Genomic DNA, 21,751 nt, shown 5'->3' with positions numbered 1-21,751 from the left:
TTTCATACATTCCTGTCTGTACCCCAGTCCAGGAAAACATTTAAGAATGTGCTTAACTTTGCACATTGTGAGTCGTTCCATTGGAATAGTTCAACTGAAGTCAGTGGGACTACTCATAGTGTGTAAAATTGACCGTGTACTTAAGTCTTTGCAGGATCGTTGTCTTTGCAGATTGAGGCCTTTTGTCTATAATTAATTCTTCATTCACTGTTGTTCCTGCAAACTCAACTGTCCCTATTTCCCATTGTGATGGGGGTATACAAATCACATTCTGAGCAAATCAAGGCTAACAAGCTAGTGGTAGCTCAGTCAGCTCCACCCTGCCATAACGCTGAAAGATGAGAGAGGCACTTAAAAGGTGAGAGCATAGTACAATTGGTGGCAAACCAGAGAGACCTCCAGTCCTCAGCTCCAGGAGAGACTGGTTGAAGGCAAAAGCTCCTCAGATGACCTCTGACCTGTGAAAGGGATAAGGAAGGCATTTAAAGGTCATAGTGGCCGATGTTAAACCACCTGCTTCCTTTACTATTATCGTTAACTGAGCTGCTGCAAAAATTCAATGGACTTTGTGGGACTCGCAGTTTGAACTGGCATAAATATGTTCCATTGCACATAAGTTTGTTATTGGTCTTGCTGGGTTTGACGTTCAGGAATGTGTCATCTGACATGCTCTACCCTTGGAATAATACTCATTCACAGCTGTACTCACCTACTTGCTTCTGAACAAGGAAACATTTTTCAAGTCTTCCACAATGTATCCAGTTGCAGGAAGAGTGAGCTGAGGTTTCTCTATGAATTGCTGGAACTAACGAAATAGATTTGACAGGTTGCAATATTGCTGCTATTACTGTTTTTTCACAGGGATTTTTGTATTTAGGAAACCCTGTTATCCATTTGCTTCATCAACTCCTTGATGCATGAGGTGTGTGATTTCTTTTTGTTCATTGGTATGCTTGTTTTTTTCAATTTAAAATTGAAACTATTTTATGTGAGAGCGGAATAATGCTTTAAATTCTGTTGTGTGCAGGGGAAATCACCAACTGACCGTAATGAGCAGTGGTCTCATTTTTAGTCATTTTTCTTCTCTAATCAGTTTTGAAAACCACTTCATGAAACTAGAACAAGAAGGATTTTAATATAAAAACTCCTGGAGCCCCAACCTCCCTGGTAGATAGGAGAGTGGATGGTCAGTTTCCTTACTCCTGCTTCTGCTTCTTTATGTTAGTGAAACTAAAGAATCCTTAAGGTTTAAATACCTTGGGAAGGGTGAGTGAGTTTTTTCAGCAGACGACAGTGAACCCAGTAATTAATGTCTTCTGTTAACTTTCAGTGTCTGCCCATGAAAGCTTTTATATGAGCACTTGAGAAAGATGTACTTATACTCTCATATATTATGAGGGAAATTTATTTTTTAGCTATCTTTATGTTGCCTTTCTATTATCTAGAGTTGTATGTGCACTCAGAGACAAGTGATAGGTACAGTTTTAACATTTAGAAATAATAAATATGATTTGGCTCCTATATTTTGGGTATTTTAATGTAAACAAATTTACAGTTAAATGGTTAAAAAGTAACTCCTGGTTAGAGGAAATAGCTATAGAGAAATAAATCTTGAATGATACTGCATTTTAATTAGTCATGCATTTTATGCTAAGTAAGGCCTCAATCTTGTGAATTTACTCCTGTGCTTAATGTTGTTCATCAGAGTAGTTCCACTGATATCAGTGGGACTACTCACATGAGTAAGGTGAAGCTTGTGTGTAAGAGTGTGCAGGATCTAGCTGATGGTAATTGGTAGGTCAAGATGGTAAAGTGAAGCACTTTAAAAAAACTGATTCTTCATGATATTCTCTGAAAAGGCTTACAAGATCATCGTTATTTTTATTGCAGTGTCATATAAAAGTCTCGTGTCTTATTTTTCCCACTAGAGGGAGATATCAAACAGGCTTAAAAAAACTGGAAATGAAGACCAGTGTATGCTTTACATTTTATAATTAGTAAAATAAACCCAACCTATATCATAGCATTAGAATTTCATTTTTGATGATAATTCCTAGCACCAAAATCTTTTGTATGGGAAGATAGTGAAAACTAGCCAAGACTTAATTAAATCCTTTGCTATTGCGTTCAGAATGTGCCCCATGGACAGCTTTTCTGGTCTTGGAGGTTAAAATAAAACCATGCTGTTTTCTCTCGTTTGCTAACATTATGTTGAGTGTTTTTGTTGCCTCTTTATTAACTTCAGGTAGACCAGGACTTGCTTTGTGAATTGCTATGGTACCAATTAATCTTTACTTTCTGTTTAATTATTATTCTAATTTATTATTTCTATTATGGTAGCACCCAGAGCCCCAATCAGCATCAGCACCCGATTGTGAAACACACAGGAAGATGAGATCCCTGCTCTGAACAACTCACGGTCTAATGCCCTTGCCCTGCAAGCTGTTCTGTGTGAGTGGACCCCTGCCTGCACACAAAGCTTTATTGGCTAGAGGCTCTGTAAAGGCACAAGAGTTCACCTGCTTGGAGCAGTTGGCAGGATCAGGGTATAAATTAAGACAAGATGCAACAAGTAGATGCAACAAACTATAGGGGGCAGAAGGAGGATAGCAATGAGAAGATCACACAGTTACACAGGCCAGCTGTGTGCACAGTTAATGGCCAAGTAGTGGGCAGTGTAACTTTTGACCATAATTGCAGTTTTGGAAAAAGATAATCTATTCCGTCATGGTTTCTCTAGGAGTCAGAATATGATGTAATTAAAAGGTGAAATAGAAACCACTGAAGATCATAGGGAAGCTGTTTGAAGAGAATGCTGTCAACACTGTAGGTCTCATCAGTTAATTAAATTGATTTAACAAATGGAAGCTGATGTGTTTCACTAGAGTGGCTTCTAATCCTGCTTCTTTCACTTACTTGGTCTGTAGCTTTGAGGTTCTGTCACTTTTCTGTCTGTCTTCCTATTTGTAAATAAGGGGGTTGTTGCAAGAACTGATTAATTAAGACCTTAATGACTATGCAGTGCTTTGAACGTATAAAGTGCTGTCTAAATACTAAGCATTATCGTTATAGGAAGACAGGTTTTGTGTATACCTCTGGAACAGCACATTTCCAATGTTGCTTCTGCAGAAGCTTGCTCCCATTCCAGTACAACCTGTGAAAGTATCTTCATAGGTGTTCTGTACCCAGTAGTACTGGATTAGGAGGGCCTTAGAGTTGCACCTGAAGAAGTGAGGTTTTTACCCACAAAAGCTTATGTTCAAATATCTGTTAGTCTTTAAGATGCCACCGAAGTCCTGGTTGTTTTTGTAGATACAGACTAACATGGCTACCCCCCTGATACATAGAGTTAAGAGGGAAATTTTCCTAGATAAGAAAAGACTACATCTCCCCCTCACACCCCAATTTATCTTGTGTGTCACAAAGTCAGAGGCAGAAACTTGAACTTTAGACAGATATTGAAGTTTCACAGAAAAGCAGAGGTGTGATTCATCAGGGATTTAGCCTTTCACTTCAAGCTTTTTCTCAACTAAGCATATTTAAACACTTGAATTTCTGAGGCAGCCTCTCACCAGCCAGAATCTGAAGTGGGCTTTGAGGACAGTTAGTTTGATTGGGATGCACTTGTGGGAATAGTTCAACTGAACCTGCTAGATATTTCATGTGTTATATCTGCTTTTTGCAGAATATATGTCCCTCCACCTTTTTTTTTTTTTTTTTTTTTAAACAAGGTCTCTGATGGTATTTGTGACCAATGACTGAATAGTTCATACTTTAAATAGTGTTTAGGGAGGGATATGTGTATGTGTGTGTGTATGTATATGTATTTAATCTTAAATAATCAATTGTGGTGATAGTTTGTTTATATAAGACAAAAAATCCTTCCCCTGCCTACTCTCATCTTTTTCTACACTGGTCAGCATAGTATCACACTGGTGCTTAGATTTTGGTCATGGAAGTGATTGTCTGCACTGAAACAGACCATGAACCAATGTGTTTTCATGCTTTGTTTTCTTTAGAAATAGAATGAAACATGCATTAAGGATGAAAGGCTGTGGAAGACTTCCAACTCAGCAGAACAGTGTGCTCCGCTGTGTGAGGATTGGGTGGCTGCAGTCAGTACATGGAAATTCACAGCATGCTGAATGTATGGTGGAGTTGGGTTACTCTGCCTGCCAGCCCTGCATGGATCAAATGCAGGGTTGGGACAGAGATAGCATCAGTGGTCCATGATTGTATGCATACGTCAGCCAGAAATTGGGGGTGTGCAAGGATCAAAGACCAGGGACTACAGTAGTGACAATTTTGTTCAGACCTAAAGATTGGGGGTGGATTCTGCCCTCCTTAACCTTCTTGATTTCTTCCTGCATAAAGAACCTCTATTCCCACTTGCTGTGTGTATGTTTTTCAGGTAGATACAAAGAATTTCATACTGTTTAAAAACGAGCACTGCAGGCCCATTCACTCTTTATTTTTGTTGGTGAGCTGTTATTAATGGGGGTATTATTCTTGGCAGAATATGAAGAGGAACTTGAAAGAGAATTTGAACTGGAAAAAGATGCTCTGTTTTGGGGACTTAAAAAGGTAAGGTCAATGAATATTACTGATCATTTTCGTTTGTAAGCTTCGTGTAAGTTCATATCCCTAGCAATTCAGTGGAAGTCTTCTTCAAGTGGATTGTGACCAACTTTTATGATTACTGTATTAAAGAATGTTCTGCTCCTAGGCAGAACACTTGCCACAGATTACTACAGGGATCGGCAACCTTTGGCACACGGCCCACCAGGGTAAGCCCCATGGCAAGCTGGGCCGGTTTGTTTACCTGCCGTGTCTGCAGGTTTGGCCAATTGCAGCTCCCACTGGCCGCAGTTTGCCACTCCAGGCCAATGGGGACTGCTGGAAGCGGTGGCCAGCACATCCCTCGGCCTGTGCCGCTTCCTGCAGCTCCCATTGGCCTGAAGTGGCGAACCGCGGCCAGTGGGAGCTGTGATCGGCTGAACCTGCGGACACGGCAGGTAAACACACTGGTCCGGCCTGTCAGGGGGCTTACCCTGGTGGGCTGCGTGCCAAAAGTTGCTGATCACTGGATTGCTATATTCTGTGAATTACTGTGTGTTGTAAGATGTGTTCCCTTTCCTCAGCTGAGTATTATTTTAGAGGTGTTTTAAAGAGTAACTCAGATTTTTATAGAGCTTATTATTTGCCTCCCTCCCTCTGTAAAGCCAGGTACCTTTAATACTTTGAGTCCAAGAACACAGAACTCAGAGGGAGAGAAACTAATAAGTATAAATACACTATATTAAAAAAACTCTAAAATGATGTAAAGCATCTTTTCTACCCGTAAAAATACATAGAAATGTGCATCCTCCAATGTGACAGGAGGATTCCTTCCCTTCAGCTCTTCCCACAGGTTTCACAGTGGGAGGGAAGGAATTCTGGCCCAATGCTTTTAATCAAAATAAATAAGTTAAAATTGGTCCTTTACTAGCACACTTTCCTCTCCATGCCCTGCCTCTCCAATTTCATTTTCAGTGGCAGGCATGGAATACATAAAACATTTGCAAAAGGAGATATTTGCCAGTCCTGGATACTGATTTAGAATTGCAAGCTCAATCAATAGTGTAAAAAAAAATTAATTTGATCTCCTGAGTTTTTCCATCCCTCAAGAGGAAAAATGGCTTACCTGATGCGATGTGACATGATCTAGAAATTCGTATTATAGTTTTTCTCTTGATTGCTGTCCTTTGGTACGTATTAGCAGCAGAATCACTTAATCTCTGGTGTCAATGTTTATTCTAAAAAGCATTGGCCTCCCTGTGCACCCCCAGCTGCGCTTTTCCTTTTGCTTTGTCATTTGATTGTTTGCATAATGGCTTTTCTTAGGATGTGGGACTGGAAGGGACATTAAGTCCAGTCCCTCGTGATTGCAGGCAGCCCCATCGTATAATTCTGTTAATGAATTTACTGAATTTATATTTGAGCATCTGGGTCACCCTACACTGGTTTTCAGTCTAGCTTGCTGGGTAATAATTTTTGCAGCATAAATGTTTAAAGAAACACTGTTAATTTAAAAATCACACTTCTTTTTGAAAATTTTCTACTGCTATTACAAGTAAAGCCAAATATTATTTTAGCTGAGACAGAGAAAAGAAAAAAATGTGTATTTTTCCTCATTGTTTACATTGTTCTGTCTATCTTAGGCTCTTATATGGCCCCCATAACCGTAGTATCTGAGCACCTAACAAGCTGAAATGTATTTATCCTCACAACGCCCCTGTGTGGTAGAGAAGTGTTATCGCCATTTTACAGATGGAGCACTGAGACCAAGTGAAGCTAAGTGACTTGCCCAAAGTCACACAAGAAGTCTGTGATAGATCAGAGACCTGACCCCAGGTCTCTCAACTTGTTGGCTAGTACCTTAACCACTGGACCATCCTTCATCTCTTAGTCAGGTGGGCCCTGAACCTGCAGTCTGTTGTACATGAGCAAACCCCAGTGCCTGCATGGAGCCTTGTTGGGTTCAGAGAGGCTTTGTGCAGGCACGTGGGTGTATACACATAGAGCTGTTTGCAAGATTGAGGCCTCAGACCCCAATCTTGCAAAACTTAAGACACTTGGTTTATTTTGTGTCCTATGACCAATTCCATTGAAGTCAATGGGAGCAATTCGAAAAGCAGAACGTTAAGCATGTGCATAAATCTTTGTGGGATTGGGGCCATAGTTAGTTTTCTCTGTTGTTTGTGCAGAAATTTCACCCAGTAATGGGAGAGAGAATCATCTTTGACAATAGGAATATGTGAACGTAAAGCCACAGTAATAGACTGGGGCATTCAGGTGCTGATGTAGTAATTCAAGCTACTTGTAACAATTTTTTTTAGATTAACTGACTAATTTAGTTTTTTTAACACATTTCATCATGTAACATGGTTTGGCATGTAGGTAGGGATATTGCTGAACATAAATTAGCATTTTCCTTGTTAACAGTAGGAACAAAGTCACATGAAAATAATAGGAGCTTCATGTCTGTGTGACAGCCACAGGGACTGCTGCTAAGCCAATGAGCCATTGTGCCATGACATGAGGAGGCTGCCTGAATTACCAGCTAGGAACAAAGTATTTAAAAATCTGAAAACATTTCTGTTAATATTAGGGCTTTTCACCCCTCTTTAAAAAATGCAGATCCTAAAGGTTGGGCCTGACCTATTCGTGGCCACACCCTCATTGCATAGTGGTCCTCATACTCTTGTCCGCACTTCATATTTAATACACTGCTCTCAAAGATTGATAGAGTCAAGTTAATATTGCCTTTGGGTGAAATCACTCTGTGCCAAGGGCTTACGTGGTCCATAGGCCTCATGCTCACCTTCTGCAAGGAGTGCTTTATTATTTCTTCAGATTTAAATGACAGTAAATGCTCAGACAAAAGCTGCAGGTGTCATAATACTTAGAGTAACACAGTGCTGAGCACCCAGCATCATGACATACTTGTACACAGGTATCAGATTAATTTAGCCAGCCCATAAATTAAAGGAACAGAAGAGCCCCTTACACCTCCTTTTCCCCTGCCATGAACATGTTCTCAGCCTTCCCCCAGAACCTGTCAAACAAATGGTTTTTGCAAATTGTGCCTAGAAGGTTTCAACTCCAGACTGCTTTGTTTCAAATGGGGAGCAAGATCCACAGTCTTGACAAGCAGCTCCTTCTCTTTAATAATGAGGTGGATCCAGCTTGAGTGTCCCTGCTGACCATAGCTAGGCCAGTATGGCACAGGGAGAGAGGTAATCCCTCATGTGGACTGGTTCCAGGCCATTTAGAGCTCTATAGGTGAAGGCCAACACCTTGAACTACACCTGGAGACCAATAGGCAGCTAGCAGACCCCAGAGCACTGGTGTCATGTGCTCCCAGCCAGATGCCCTGCTTAACAAATGAGCTGCCATATTCAGCACCAGTTTCAGTTTTTGCATTGTTTTAAGGTGTCACTCCATGTAGAGTGCATTGCAATATTCTTTTCTGAATTAGGAGCATCTGTATATTACAAAATTAGTCCTTTATTAAAGGCATGTGCTTTGTGGCACTGCCAGCTTTTGCTGTCTTCTCCATGCTCTGCTCTCTTTGGAAACTGCCAACACAATCTGTCACTGCAGGGATTCTTCCTCTGATTCGTGCTGTTTACATCAGCATAAGACGTTTGTTTCTGCAGAAGAAGTTATATGTGATTGTAGTGTGATCTATAGGTTATGTATGTATTATACTGACTATTTAACATTCCACTGTGTTTAGAGTCCTCAATGCTGTGGGTATGGGAGAGGGTTCAGGATTTGGCTTTTAGGAACAGAGACATGTAGGCCTTGTCTGCATGACATGGGCTTTGACGATAAAGCTATACTGATACAGTTATGCCAGCGGAGCCCCCTAGTGTAGATGCAGTTTATGCTGACAGAAGAAGTTATTCTGTACAGTAATGCTATCTCTCTGAATGACATTAGCTATGCCGACAGAAGCATTCTTCTGCTGGCATAATTGTGTCTATGCTGGGGATTTTGCTAGCATAGCTGTGTTGGCTATTGGGTGTAGTTTGTTCCACACCAATGACTGACCTAGCCATTCTGAGAACACTTTGTAGTGTGGACCTGGCTGTAGACACATCTCTTCCGTAGGGGTTACAGAAAAGAGAAGAGATGCCTTTATTCCTATTGTTCTTGCTGCTCCAAAGAAGTTTCCCTGTTTCATTTCCCCCAATTTTTGTGTGTTTCTTCTTGTTTCTTGTTTCTTGTTTTTAATGCAGCCTTTAGGTAGTTGCAATTTTTGGCATAGCATCAACTGAGGACGTTGTTTGTGCTCTGGGCTGAGTAAGGGCTTGTTTAAATTGTGCATTTGTGTTTAGGTCAAGATCTCATTATCTGTAAAGTGGAGTTGACTCTCAAGTCCATATACAGAACTGTAATAAAATACACCTTTAACAAAACCCTTCTATGCATCCTCATGCTGATGTTTATTTAAGATGCCGAAAGGGCAAAATCCTGACTCCTCCAGTCATGTAGGAACTAAGAGTAAATAAATGAGATTAGGACCCAGAGACTAGAAGGTGTAAAGTTTAAGGGGATAAGTTAGTTGAGATGCTCTTATTAACATGAAGAGCTTGTGTTTTTACCTGCTAACATTGTTTCTGTTCCTTTCTCCTGGTTAGATTTCTTACCTGACATGTTAAGAACTGGATACAATACAACAAAAAACAGAGGCCATTGCAGCCACAGCTGTAGAATACAAATTCTTATCTTCACAGAAAGCTGCAGTTGTAAATTGGAACGTATAAATGCAAGTCTCTTATTAACTCTCAGATAAGCAGTATAAAAGCAGTTGATTCCCCAGTTTGAACTTAACAGCACATGGAAATAAATCTATTTCTACTTTTTCAAAGGTCAGCAGAAATAGAGTAATAATGCACAGTGAAATCACAGTATTAGTTAAGAATAGACCAAGAATATTTTTTTAATATCAAGAAATAAAGGTGATTATACTTTGTATTCTGTTCCTATGGGGGAACCGGGCCAGGAGCAAGACCAGAGATCTGTAAGAGATTTGAGTGTGTCAGCTTTGAATCAATAGAGACTGGGAGCATTGAGGATGTACTCAGTCTTAGTATTCAGGACAATTCTCAACTAATAGGCAAGGAAGAGCTCAAAGGGACACCAGTAACTTTAAAAACTAGGCAGTCTAAAAAAAGTAGTTAAAAGTAGTTTGAGGTACTGTACCTGCACCTCAGTGCCCCAGTCTATTACTGTGGCTTTATACTCACATTTTCCTATTATTTTGGATGACTTTCTTTCCCCTGTTTCTGTGACCCACACACCCAACAGAGGAAACAAACTCTGGCCCTGATCCCATTGACTATTCAGTGGAACTGCTCATAGGGCATAAAGTAAACCACATGGCTAAGTTTTTGTGAGATCGGGGACTAAAGTCTCGGTCTTGCAAACCGTTCTGTGCATGTGGACCTGTGTGCTTCCATGGAGCCTCACTGAACTCAACAGGACTCAGCGCAGGGTTTGGGCTCTGCCCGTATGGAACTGATTGCAGGATCAGGGCCTCACTGGCTAAACAGAGAGAAAGGATGGTCCAGTGGTTAGGACACTAGCTGACAAGTGGGGAGACCAGGGGTCAAGTCCACCACAGACTTCCTGCGTGACCTTGGGTAAGTCACTTGATATCTCTGAGCTTTGGTTTCCCACCTGTAAAATGGGGATGTTAACGTTTCATTACCTTACCTCCTGGGGTGTTGTGAGGATAAATATATTAAAGATTCTGAGGTGCTCTGGTACTATGGTGATGGAGATCATATAAGAACCTTAGATAGATATCTGTACAGGCCAGGGAGAAGTGGGAGGAAGCCCAGGCTCTGACCATTCCTCTATCCCTCCCTGCCCAGCAGGGAGGGATGGAGTAAGCAAGAGCATAGCTTAATCCTGTGTGCCTGGACCCAAGTGCAGGGTAACCCACTTAACAATGTAAGATGGGTTCTTACTCCTCTGTGCATGCACCTAGCCCAAGTCTCAATCTGTTCCAAAATGAATTTTTATTAATTTTGTATTTGTGACTTAAAATTGTTACCCTTGGTCAGTGAAAGAGCTGGAAATCTTAAACACTAGTTGTGTGGAGAGATTTCTGGCAGGACTACTTCTAGTACATTGGTTTTCAACCTGTGGTCCACCGACTATGTCTAAGATTTCCAAAGGGGTCTGCACCTCCATTTGAAATTTTTTAATGGTCCGCAATTGAAAAAAGGTTGAAAACCACTGGACTAGCAGAAAGGATTGCGCTGGGTGTTGAAATAAATTTCTTCAGAGAATCTTGTGTTTAACGGGTGTTCCCTGGAAAATGAACCTAAAGCTGAAATAAGACTATCTGCAAAACAAGCTCTTTCAAACATTGCTTGGCTCTGTCAGAGGGTGACAGTGGGTCTCTTAATAGTGACTGGTCCACTGACCCCACTTGCCCTTAAAAAATGGCACCTGGGCCATAGAGCAGGTGAGAGCTGCCTGAGACAAGGAGACTGTAGGAGGTCTCTTAAGGAAGCTGTAGGTGGTTCCTGGAGGAAGGCTGTAGGTAGAACAGCAACAGAGGGGTTTGCTGGCTGACCTTCCCATGCCTGAGAGCCAGGGCTGAAGGCCAGACAGCAGCAGAGGGAGTTGCCTGCTGACATTGAAGCTGAAGCTGATGGACAGAGAGGCTGGAGTCAGGGGAACAGTGGAAGGGCCTACCTCTTGGCTTCTCTGGAGCAAAAAGGTTAAAAGACCAGAGGAAGTGAGGGATGTTCCCCTGGAGAGGATGAGCTCCCAGCAGTGAGGCTGTGGGGGTTCCTGCTGAGAAGAGCAGGGTTGCATTCCAGCTGGAAGGGCTGGCAGAAGGACTAGAGAGGACCACCAGAGAGCCCAGGTGAGACAGAAGATGGAGTGTAGCATGAGAGGCATTGAGGGACTAGATATCTTGGGATTTTAAGGGCTGTATGCGTTGGGGTGATAAATGGACTATGTTTTGGGACTTCTGTCCTGGACCATTCAGACTGGTTTTTCTAATAAACTGGAACCCAGGAGGGGTGTTGTTGAGGCAAGGAAGCTTGTGTCGAGTTACTGCGGACTCTGAAGGAGGGGAACCAGAGGGAGGCATGCCTGTTCTGCTGCTGGAGGCTGACCCCATGACAGGCTCCCCCATCTATATTAGCCTCTCTGAAGTCCTCCCTGAGGAGGGAATAGGTGGTGCAGGTTTCAAAGTTTCAAACTTTTTGAGCTGAGCCCCCCACCTTTGAGTCATAATGTTTGGTTGCCTCCCTCACAACCCAGACAAGCTGGGTGGCCTACTGAGGTGAGTCGGGGGTGGAGGTGGCGCTTCTTCCCCAGACGCCGCTGTGTGGAGCTGGCTTGAGCCCCGCTGGCCCCTGCCCACCCAAAATAGAAGTCAAACTACACCTATGCCTGAGCGCTCCCCTCTCCCTGCTGGGCCCTAGAGTTTTTATAGCATGTTGTAGGAGGCCTCAGAAAGAAGAAGTCTGAGAACCCCTGATGTAGGCTGTTTTTTCCCATTGTTGAAATGGCTTAGTCTTTTAAATATGTGTGGTCTGGACAGGTGGGGGGAGATGTGATATTCAGAGTGGCTTTTACACATATGTTCTTCAAAAGCTGATAATGATACAAAATGTGGCAGAACAGAGAGCCCTACACTGAGGGCAGGTCATTCAAAATAGGAGCCTCACTAGGGTGTGGTTCTGGAATACTAGCAGGTTTCCATGGCGTCTCTGGCAGTACTCCAGTTTTACGGGCCCATTCAAGCCTGGACCTCCTATTTGCTTCAGACTGAATTAAAGGGATGGCTTGCAGGACTGGGTCTCAAATAGCTAATTCAAAACATTCAGGTAGAAAAAGAATGAGCCTGTCTTCCTTGAAAAGTTAATCATAGAATTATAGAAGCATAGAATATCAGGGTTGAAAGGGACCTCAGGATTTCTAGTCCAACCCCCTGCTTAAAGCAGGACCAGTCCCCCACTAAATCATCCCAGCCAGGGCTTTGTCAAGCCTGATCTTTAAAACCTCTAAGGAAGGAGATTCCACCACCTCCCTAGGTAACCCATTCCAGTGCTTCACCACCATCCTGAAGTATTAGAATTGGCTCTAGTTGACTGGCTTGTGTTCTATGATTGAGAATGGTGGAAAAGTTGGAGGAGAGACTGGAATATCAGGGATACCAAATCACAGGGTGGGGAAGGAGCTATGTAATATTTTTTTGAAGCTAAAAGCTTGAGTGGGATTTTGCTTCAGGAAATTGATCTGGAGTTTATCCTGGTGTGATTTGTATTGCCATTCCAGGAGTGTCCCTGAAAACAGTCACTGTGATCTGCTGCATTATTTTGTGGTTGATGAGCCTTCTAGTGGAAGTTTTGCAGTTTCTTATTTAGAATCGTATTAACTTTCAGTTTATTGAAAATTTTGTATGTACTTGGTGTGGGTAGAAGCTTGTGTAGCTTGTTCTTTATGCTGCCTTATGAAATTCTCTTTCTTCACTTAGCATGAGCATATAATGCTTACTACCCTGAGTAGTCCCACTGAAGCTGGTGAATTCAGCAAGAAACACTATGATCAGTAGTATGAGCATGTCTCAGGACTTAGGAAAACAGGTTGTGTTTCAAAAAAGTGTTGGTTGTGATCAAATCTGGGTGGGAGGCTAGGAGCCAAAATTGCATGTAAAAACCATTATCGGGCATTTTATAAAATTAAAAATTATTCAAATATTGGAAGATCATCAGAGTAATTAAACTGAATTAAGCTAAAGCTAATGTGTTGCTCTGAGTTAGTTTGAAACTTTGTTTTGTCATGAGTAAGGGTGGTGCATAGCTATTCTGCCCCAGGAACAGTCCAGACTCGATTATAATTCCTTCTGTGGTTTTCTTCCTTGCTCCATGCGGGAAAGTCATCTGCACCTCCTTTTTACCATGCAGATTACTTCTTTCCTCATGCTAGCTCAATTCTGCTGACTGGTGCACTGGGCATGGCGCCAAAGCTGCAAAGTATACAGTTGCACTAAGGTTTGGATAGTAACATAATCTAGTTTAAAGCAAATTATTTGCTGCATAGTTGAAATCCACACTATTGTCCTCTTGTGTTCAGATACTGGTAAACAGCCACGTACTACTGTAGTTTGAAAATTCCATTTGATAATCCGTGTGTGGAGGACTGTCCTATTGTTTCTGACAAGCCTCCTGGAGAAATCTCATTACTGTGAACATACCATGTAGGTATTCAGTAAATACTGATGAATAGAGAGAGAGAGCCCTTAAAATCAGGAATCTTATTCTGTGCTGAGTCTGTGCTTCCTCACTTGTATCTACATTTTTCAGTGATGAGATGATACATGTATTTATGTGCTTGTGCGTATATTTTATAGTTTGAAAATGTTTGATGCTTTGGTGGGAAAATTAAAGGAGGGTCACCGTCAAATCAAATTTGGCCCCAAATTTTGGTTTTACAAGATATAAGACTAATAGAAATGGTTCCACAAATTTTAAACAAATTGAAATAATTTGGAATTATGGATGCTCATCACCTCAGAAAATCTGACCCTGCTACTTTAACAATATGTGTAGATTCCCTTCAGACGACACTGTGGTATTGGATCATAAACCTTTGTGTTCTATTCAAACCTTTCCCTCTGTTTCATCAGTACACTCACCCACCGCACCCAGTTTTGAAACATGTATCAGTCAATTCACTATGTATTCTAGGATCCCACAGACTTTGAGTGGAGCTTCTGGATGGAATGGGGAAAGGAACGTATAATATGGCTTCTGCTTGGCCATCTAATGGTATCTCAGATGTCAAGGCTCTTTATGGAAAAGGTATGAATGCATGTGTTTTGCAGGAGTGCACCTTATATTTTTTCAGTTCGCTGTGAGACCTGGAAAACAGAACACTTATATTACAAATTGTTGAAAAGTATATTCTGTAGAATGAAAAATTCTGACAAGTTGTATCTAGGAGATATAATTATTTATGGCCCAGTTCTGCCACCTTTACTCAAATGAGGAAGCAGTCCCATTTAAATCAACATAAATAAAGCACACCTCATTGTGAGTAAGGTTGAGAGAACTGGGCCTATCGTTAGGAACTTAATACTTTCCTGTGAGAATACTCAAAAGTGATGTTGGATAATGAGGACTTGGATATGCAGGATATTTGGGACCAAATCTGATACACGTTGTGCAGGTACATGATAGCCAAAAGCAGCATGTCTCTGCATGGATGGGCAATTATACCACAGACCTAGTACAGTGTAACTTTGTTCCCCCATATGTGCTGTGGAGAAGAGATGTCCGAGGTAGGTTTTTTCCATTGGAAAATGTAGTTGTTGAAACTGAAATTTTACACTGGAAAATATTGGAATTATTTTAATGAATTCTTTAATTTTTTCCAAAGCATCATTTAATCCAAACATTTTGCTTTGTTTTTAAGTGCTTATTTTAACTGAACCATTTCTATTTGAGGAGTTGATTCAAATAGAAACAGTAAATTTCAAATTGATATTTCAACTTAAAATGTCCTTTTTAAAGTGAAATGTCAATTCAGAATGTCTGTTCCAATTGACATTTCATTTAGATATTTAATTTCACAGTGTCAAAACATTTCATTTCAACGCTTGCATGTGAATATTTCATTCTACAAAAATTGTATTCTTTTTTCTTGTTTGGTCCTGAATCAGGACAAAACCAAATATTGGACTTTCCTGGAGGATACAAATTATGTTTTCTGGCCAAGCTCAACTGGGAAAATTTTTCATCTCCCTCAGTCTGCAAAGACAGCCCCCCTTAGTACCATAAACCCACATTATCAGAACTCAGAGGACAGGGAGGATTATAAAGTGACTAAACTGTATATAAAAATGTAGCAATTTTAATGTCTAATATCTGGGACCTTCTATGGCTATATAGAACCATTAGAAAGCTGCTTTGAAACTCTTGTTCCTATCCTATAGGAATGCCATTTCAGGCACTTTTGCAGGACTGAATATTACCTGTTCTGGATCATTGAAATTTTGGAGGGAAAATCCACAAATGAGGGGGAAAAGAAGGAAACTTTTTTTGTGGTAGGTTGATTTAAGGTGGGGCGGGGGAATAGTGGCTATATGAAACTTCTCAGTGGTTGTGCTGGTCCTATTAATTTTCAGTGGCAGTGCAAGAAATGACTTGAGGACTGCCAAAGTTTGGAGCCGATATAATGGATTTGTTCACTCCCCGCCTCCATAATTTCATAAAGGAGATGATAAATAAGGAAGTAACAAACACTCAGGCACCTTTCCATTTTGAGAAGTGTTTTATACCTTCCATCACAAACTCTTACCAACTTTCCCAATCGCTTCTATCCTCTGTATCAAATCAGTCCATCTACCAGCTCTTCCTGTTCTCTATGCTAACACCACCCAAGTTATCTCTGCATATTATCATTTTACTCTGCCATGAAAACAAATCCTGCCCTTCTTGCTGCCATCGATCACTTTCAACTCCCTCAATAGCAGCTTAGCTCAATTCCTCTCCATCAGTGTCCCTGTCATCAAATTAATTCAACCCTCCATCGCTAAATCTTTCCTTGTTCTTGAATATGGCTGAATTATTTTTGCTGAAATTTCCCAAAAATTTCAGCCTGAGACTGATGTCCAGAATCAAAAATTTCAGCCCACGCAGTTAGTATTTGGCAAAAATATAAGTAACTGAAAACGAGGATCAAATAATGGGAAGTGTCACGTAACTTTAATAGGTGGTGTTACCAGCCCTGCCTATAATAATTTCAGCAATCTAGTGTGTAAAAATGGGGTGTCCTTTAATAAATCGTATTCTTGGTTTACAGAGAGAGGAAGGGGACCAGCTTATAGTTCCTTAGCATTAATCAGAGATGAAATTGCATGGAACTTTAAATCTGAAGTTGAATCATAATCATGTTGTATCTCAGAAAAGAATAATTTAATAACCCTATTGTTCTGCTTTTATTGATCTGCTTCATTATGCAGACGGTTTTTTTAATAAAGACAAAACCTGATTTCTTTCACTGTTACCTTTCTTTATAGAATGCCAAACATTTGTGCTTTGGGGGCAGTGCAGAGTGTGTAACACCAGGTATTTCAGCAGTTTCAGTTGAGAGGTTTTATAAGGCTCCTTTGAGTCCCTAAAGAGATTGTCTCAGATAGGATGGAGATGTGACTGCCAGCAGTTATGGTCCATGGAATCTGTATTTGAACACTAGGGATTCCCTGCAGAGATCTTGTCATGATACTGCCTGTGATCTTGCATCACTTTTTTTATTTCTTTGTGCTAGCTTTTTTCTTAGAACTTGGGTGATCTTCTGTAAATTGAGAGTAAACTTAAAAGCATTGATGCTGTGGATGTAAGAAAAAGAAGGTGAATGTAATGAACTAGTCTTTTGAAAATGGCAGGTGAAGGGCAAGAAGTGTAGTAGTGGTAATCATAATAAGAAAATGTTCTTCACAGGAATCATCACAGTTGAATAGGCCATTGATTCATCTTGTCTCTGAGAGTGCAACGTGTCAAATATTTAAGAATATCTTCACTGTACTTAATTGTGTAATAATGTAAAGGGGAAATGATGTTTTGTCTCCAGCTGAGGATCAGTTTCTGCCCTTAAGCATTCAGAATGATGGCCCTGGTAATTTTATCCAAGCTAGTGTAACTGCAGATATACTGTGCTTATTCATATACATACCACTGTGCAGGTGCTCTGCAGGGACTTTTCTTCTAGGGTTTTGGGAACCAGAGCAAGGTGTTACAGAAGATCTTCGGGGTGTGGGGTATCTTAGTCATGGATCCTGCAGATTCATGGGGTTGGAAAGCCTTGTGTTCCCATTAGAAGGAATAATTTTGAAAACATATGCCAGTTTTAGTCCCTTCTTCAGTTTGTCCACAAGAGATAGAGGATCTAACCTTGTAAATATCTACGATGGAATTTATTTGCTAACTTTTTGTGTAAATATGATGGATGCTAATAATGTAGAAGCCATAAACTTAATTATAATCAAGGAATATTTGAGTAACTAATTTACAGTCACATTTGTTCACTTCTAATTATTAGCCCCATGTCTTGCGGTGAATAGTTCACTGGTCTTCTGTGTCATGTGATTCTTTAATTGTCATGTCCTGTCCTAGAGACATGGATTTCAGTTTTCTTGTAATGCTTTGCAGGAAGAAATTATTTAAAATATGGAAAACTAGAGAAAAGAGAATCTAACAATTGTACTAAACAGTCACACTAATAGGAAGCTCCATATCAGTATTTGAGTTGAATGTTCATAGAGGAGCCAAAGTTTAGATGCACTAGAAGAACACCTTTTTCCCAATTTTGTGGAGGGGTCTCAGCTACTGTTGTGTTAAAGTGATTCTCAGTGCGACTCTCTCTCCATTTTTTGAGTTCAGATTTATAATGGGTAATTACATAAGCTTATGTGCATTGTTTAGATTTCAAATCATGTCAAATTACGTAAAAAGCAGCAAGAGGGTTCTTTTCACAGTTGGAATCACTTCAGTAGTTTCTTCTTAGCATCTTGTTGATGTTATTTTCAGCCTCAAACACTGCTTAAAGAAAGGCAGAGAGAGACACAGACATCCAGACAAGCAACTTCAAGAGCTTCAAGGAACTGCTGATGCATGTTGAACATGTCAGGATAATGTTCTCAGTTCAGATGTTTACTACACATACTACTGTCCTTACCTTAGAAACCCTGGAGCCCTCTTGAGAGACCCCAGAAAAATCCATAAAACTCCTACGTTATGTTGCAGGATTTTAAACTGCCATTTCTTTTTTAAAATATATTTTTATTGCCATTAATACAGGCAAACTTAATTTTTTCAAAATTTTGAGGCAAAGAATATGAACAAATAAGACTTTATTATTATGATTATTATTTGTATTATGGTAACATGGAGAGACCCCAGTCAGGATGGGAGCTGTGTTGTGCTAGGTGCTGTATGTGTATGTTTATAGGTGGACATGAACCTTCCCCTGAAGAGCTTAGCATTGGTGCTATACTGATGTGTTTTAATATAAACCCATGCAGCAATGCACTGTGAGAGTGCATGTGCAAATTGTCTTAGAGCCTATGAAGCTGATTAAATTTTAGCTAACAAAACCAAAAGTTTCTTATTGTAGGTTTCCTGGTCTGCCTATTTGAGACATTTCCTGCATATTTAAATTCATAATCTTAACACACTAATACAGTGTTTTGCATTTGTTATAAACACACTGATCAGATTTAAATGCACACACATTTATGTGTATCTGCCTAGCCATCTGCTTACAGAAAAGTCTAGATAGAGCACAATATGGCATATAATAATTGTAATTAGAAAGTGCCCTCACTGAAGTGCTCCTGGTGGTTCACAAATAAGTTAAAATACAATCCTATTGAAATAATTAAGCAAACAATATTTGGTGTCATTAACAATGAAAAGGGGGTGTGGAGGGGAGACTGGTCTGAATGTAATTAAAAATTAACACTGCTTTTCAGAGAGATTTTCAGTTTTAAAGCAGTGAGGACAGGGCTGAGGTAGAAATCCAGGGGGAGCAAATTCCACAATCGAGGTGCTGCGCTATCTCAAAAGTTTGATCACTTGCTGACCTTGTGTTCCGTGTGGGAACCTTATGAGGTGAGTGTCAGTGTGCCGGTCCTGCCAGGATGAGGCTTATGAAGAAGGTCTTGAATGTGGTCAGGTGCCGGTGCTGATTGCTCTTCATTTAGCTGTGAGGCTCAGCAGGGAATCTGTGAGGCTTGCTAGTCATGTGCCCTCCCCATTCCATAAGGACACACATCCCTCCTGTTAAAGGGGAGGATAAGGGGCAAATCTGTGAGAACATGCAGAGCTTCAAGAAAAGCCTGCTCCTTCTGTTGGATTTTCTCTGGGAGGGAAACACTGGGCCTAGTGGTCTGTGTTTGGACAGATCCAAGTTTGGTTCCCTAGTTTCCTGGGCTGGCAGGCCTGATAATGGTATTGGAACAGTTTTTATAGTGGGGGTGGTGAAAGCCATTGAACAAAACTGTAAACTCTGTATATTATGGAAACTACTTCAAGTCAGGGGGTGCTGTTGCACCCCTAGTTCCAGCACCCCTGCCTTAGTCCTTGGTGGAGGAGAAAGCAACTCTTGCTTTTCTCTAGCTGTCCCATGACTGATGCACAGAGCAACACTGATTGGCTCCTGAAGGAGTTGTGTCCAACTCTCTTCTTTGAGTATTTTTGATAGTAGCAAATGGTGGAGGCAAAGAGTTTTATACAAGAATCAACCTGTTAGGTGGGAAGTGGCAGCAGTACAGCTCACCCGCACATAGCAAACTATAAAACAATGAGGGGAAAGAAACGTGGTCAGGGACACTGGGGCAATTCCTCTAAGCGTATAAATAGCATCAAATGATCTTTAATGTCCATGCAGAGCAGCGAATGCTTCAGTGTTAACGTCTCATCTAAAGGGCCCTCACAGAAAAAACTGTGTGGAGCTCAGATTCTCTAACTTGAAGAGGAAAAAAACGATTAATTGATCCTATCAGAATTTAAACCTCTGGTTCCAGGGAGTCCTTGTATTTCACACCTGATATTTAGATCATTAGGCATTAGTACTATTCTCAGATTGGTATTTTGTGTCTATTTATTTTTGCCATTTATTAAAAACATACAGGTTTGTTTAGGTAAATATGTCTTAGGGGGGCTGTTTAATAATTTTTACTTCTATTATTTAAAAATAATATTCTATTATTTTAAATATTTTACTTCTATTATTTTAAATCTCTTCTTTTGTTCCAGTACAAACCCTGGTGTCTAATGACATACGGGATGGTGGCCTGCTGGTTTCTATTAGGAATCAATGGCTTGGCAGTGATTTTGCTACATATAGCCATTTCATTTTCCGTGGCTCAGTTTCAGACAGCAGTCCTGACTTGGCTGTGCTCACTACTTTTGTTATCAACTTTGCGCGTACCAGCTGTGGAAGAAGCAAAGGTAATTTTTTAGCGTGATCAAAGTATGGTATTTATTTATCATGATCTTGGACAACATTTTATTGCAAAACCCTTATCAGCCAAATCACTTTTAGTTTTGCCTAGGCAGAGATGGGCTCAAAAGAACTTTCTAGGTGCTAAGGTGCAGTAGGTGTTGGTACAGTCTTTGACTGTAGCATCTCATTTGGAAATGTTAACCTTGCTGAGAACTCCCTCTAGTGGGCGGTCTCTCATATGTATTGTCATGGTGTGTTGTGGCCCTGAGTACTAAAAGATAACTAGATGCATAACAAGGTTGTTCTACAGAGTTTCATATTGGTGTAAACTGAGAGGAGAACTATGAGGCAGATAGAAGAGCCTTGCTCTCCATTGCAGCTTCCTTGTTCTTTTTTAAACAATAGATGAAATCACTGAATGCAATAAACTGTACTGTATGCTCAAACTAATCTGATTTACCCTCTTTCTTTAAGCCCTGGCTATGTTTTAATTAAAACTGCTGTCTGTGGATTTCAAAACCATTTATCTACAGCTCTGCTTGCTTTTATTATTGTCATCATTGTCTTCAAATTACCTTTTTATGATGCCTTTCCTCCCAAAGGATTCTAAAGAGCAGCTGAATTGATGAATGAAATGAGTGGTCTTACATATGAGGTTCTATTTCCACATGTTAAGTATCCTCACACCTTCTTGTCAACTGTCTAAATGGGCCATCTTGATCATCACTACAAAAGTTTTTTTCCTCCTGCTGATAATAGCTCATCTTAATTAATTAGCCTCTCACAGTTTGTATGGCAGATTCCACCTTCTCTGTATGTGTGTATATATATCTTCTTACTATATGTTCCATTCAATGCATCTGATGAAGTGGGCTGTAGCCCAAGAAAGCTTATGCGCCAATACATTTTTAGTCTCTAAGGTGCCACAAGTACTCCTGTTTTTCTTACAGATGAGGAGCATCTGGATTATTTAGTCCTGAGAGAACGTTAAAAGGCAACATAAGTGACGTACTTAAACTAGTCAAGGATTGTTATAAAATCAAGACTGAATAGCCTTTTTGAGGTTGGTGAACAAGCCAGAACTAAAGGTCTTACAATTAGGTGCAGGAGGGAACATATTAAAAAAGAATTGGGGACCTTTTGCAGAGAGAGTGGTGAATAGGTGGAATGGGATTCTAGTTGAGATAGTAGACTCAAATAGTAAGACTTGGGCAAAAGTTGA

At 40.5% G+C, this 21,751-nt stretch overlaps 1 protein-coding gene across 3 annotated transcripts in view; it reads left to right on the top strand.

Moving 5' to 3' along the window:
* HHAT (hedgehog acyltransferase) overlaps positions 1–21,751 on the top strand; it is a 333,978-nt gene that overhangs the window by 5,478 nt on the left and 306,749 nt on the right. For all 3 annotated transcript variants that reach the window (XM_084624182.1, XM_084624183.1, XM_084624184.1), the window contains exons 3-5: positions 4,517–4,584; positions 14,271–14,384; positions 20,340–20,534. In XM_084624182.1, coding sequence (XP_084480308.1) covers positions 4,517–4,584; positions 14,271–14,384; positions 20,340–20,534 — 377 coding nt within the window. The remainder of the gene's footprint in view (positions 1–4,516; positions 4,585–14,270; positions 14,385–20,339; positions 20,535–21,751) is intronic.

The sequence above is a fragment of the Lepidochelys olivacea genome (genome assembly GCF_965140295.1).
Source record: "Lepidochelys olivacea isolate rLepOli2 genome assembly, chromosome: 3".
Classification (NCBI taxonomy): Eukaryota; Metazoa; Chordata; order Testudines; family Cheloniidae; genus Lepidochelys; species Lepidochelys olivacea.
The sequence above is the reverse complement of the archived record's forward strand: the minus strand, read 5'-3'. Positions and strand labels throughout refer to the sequence as shown.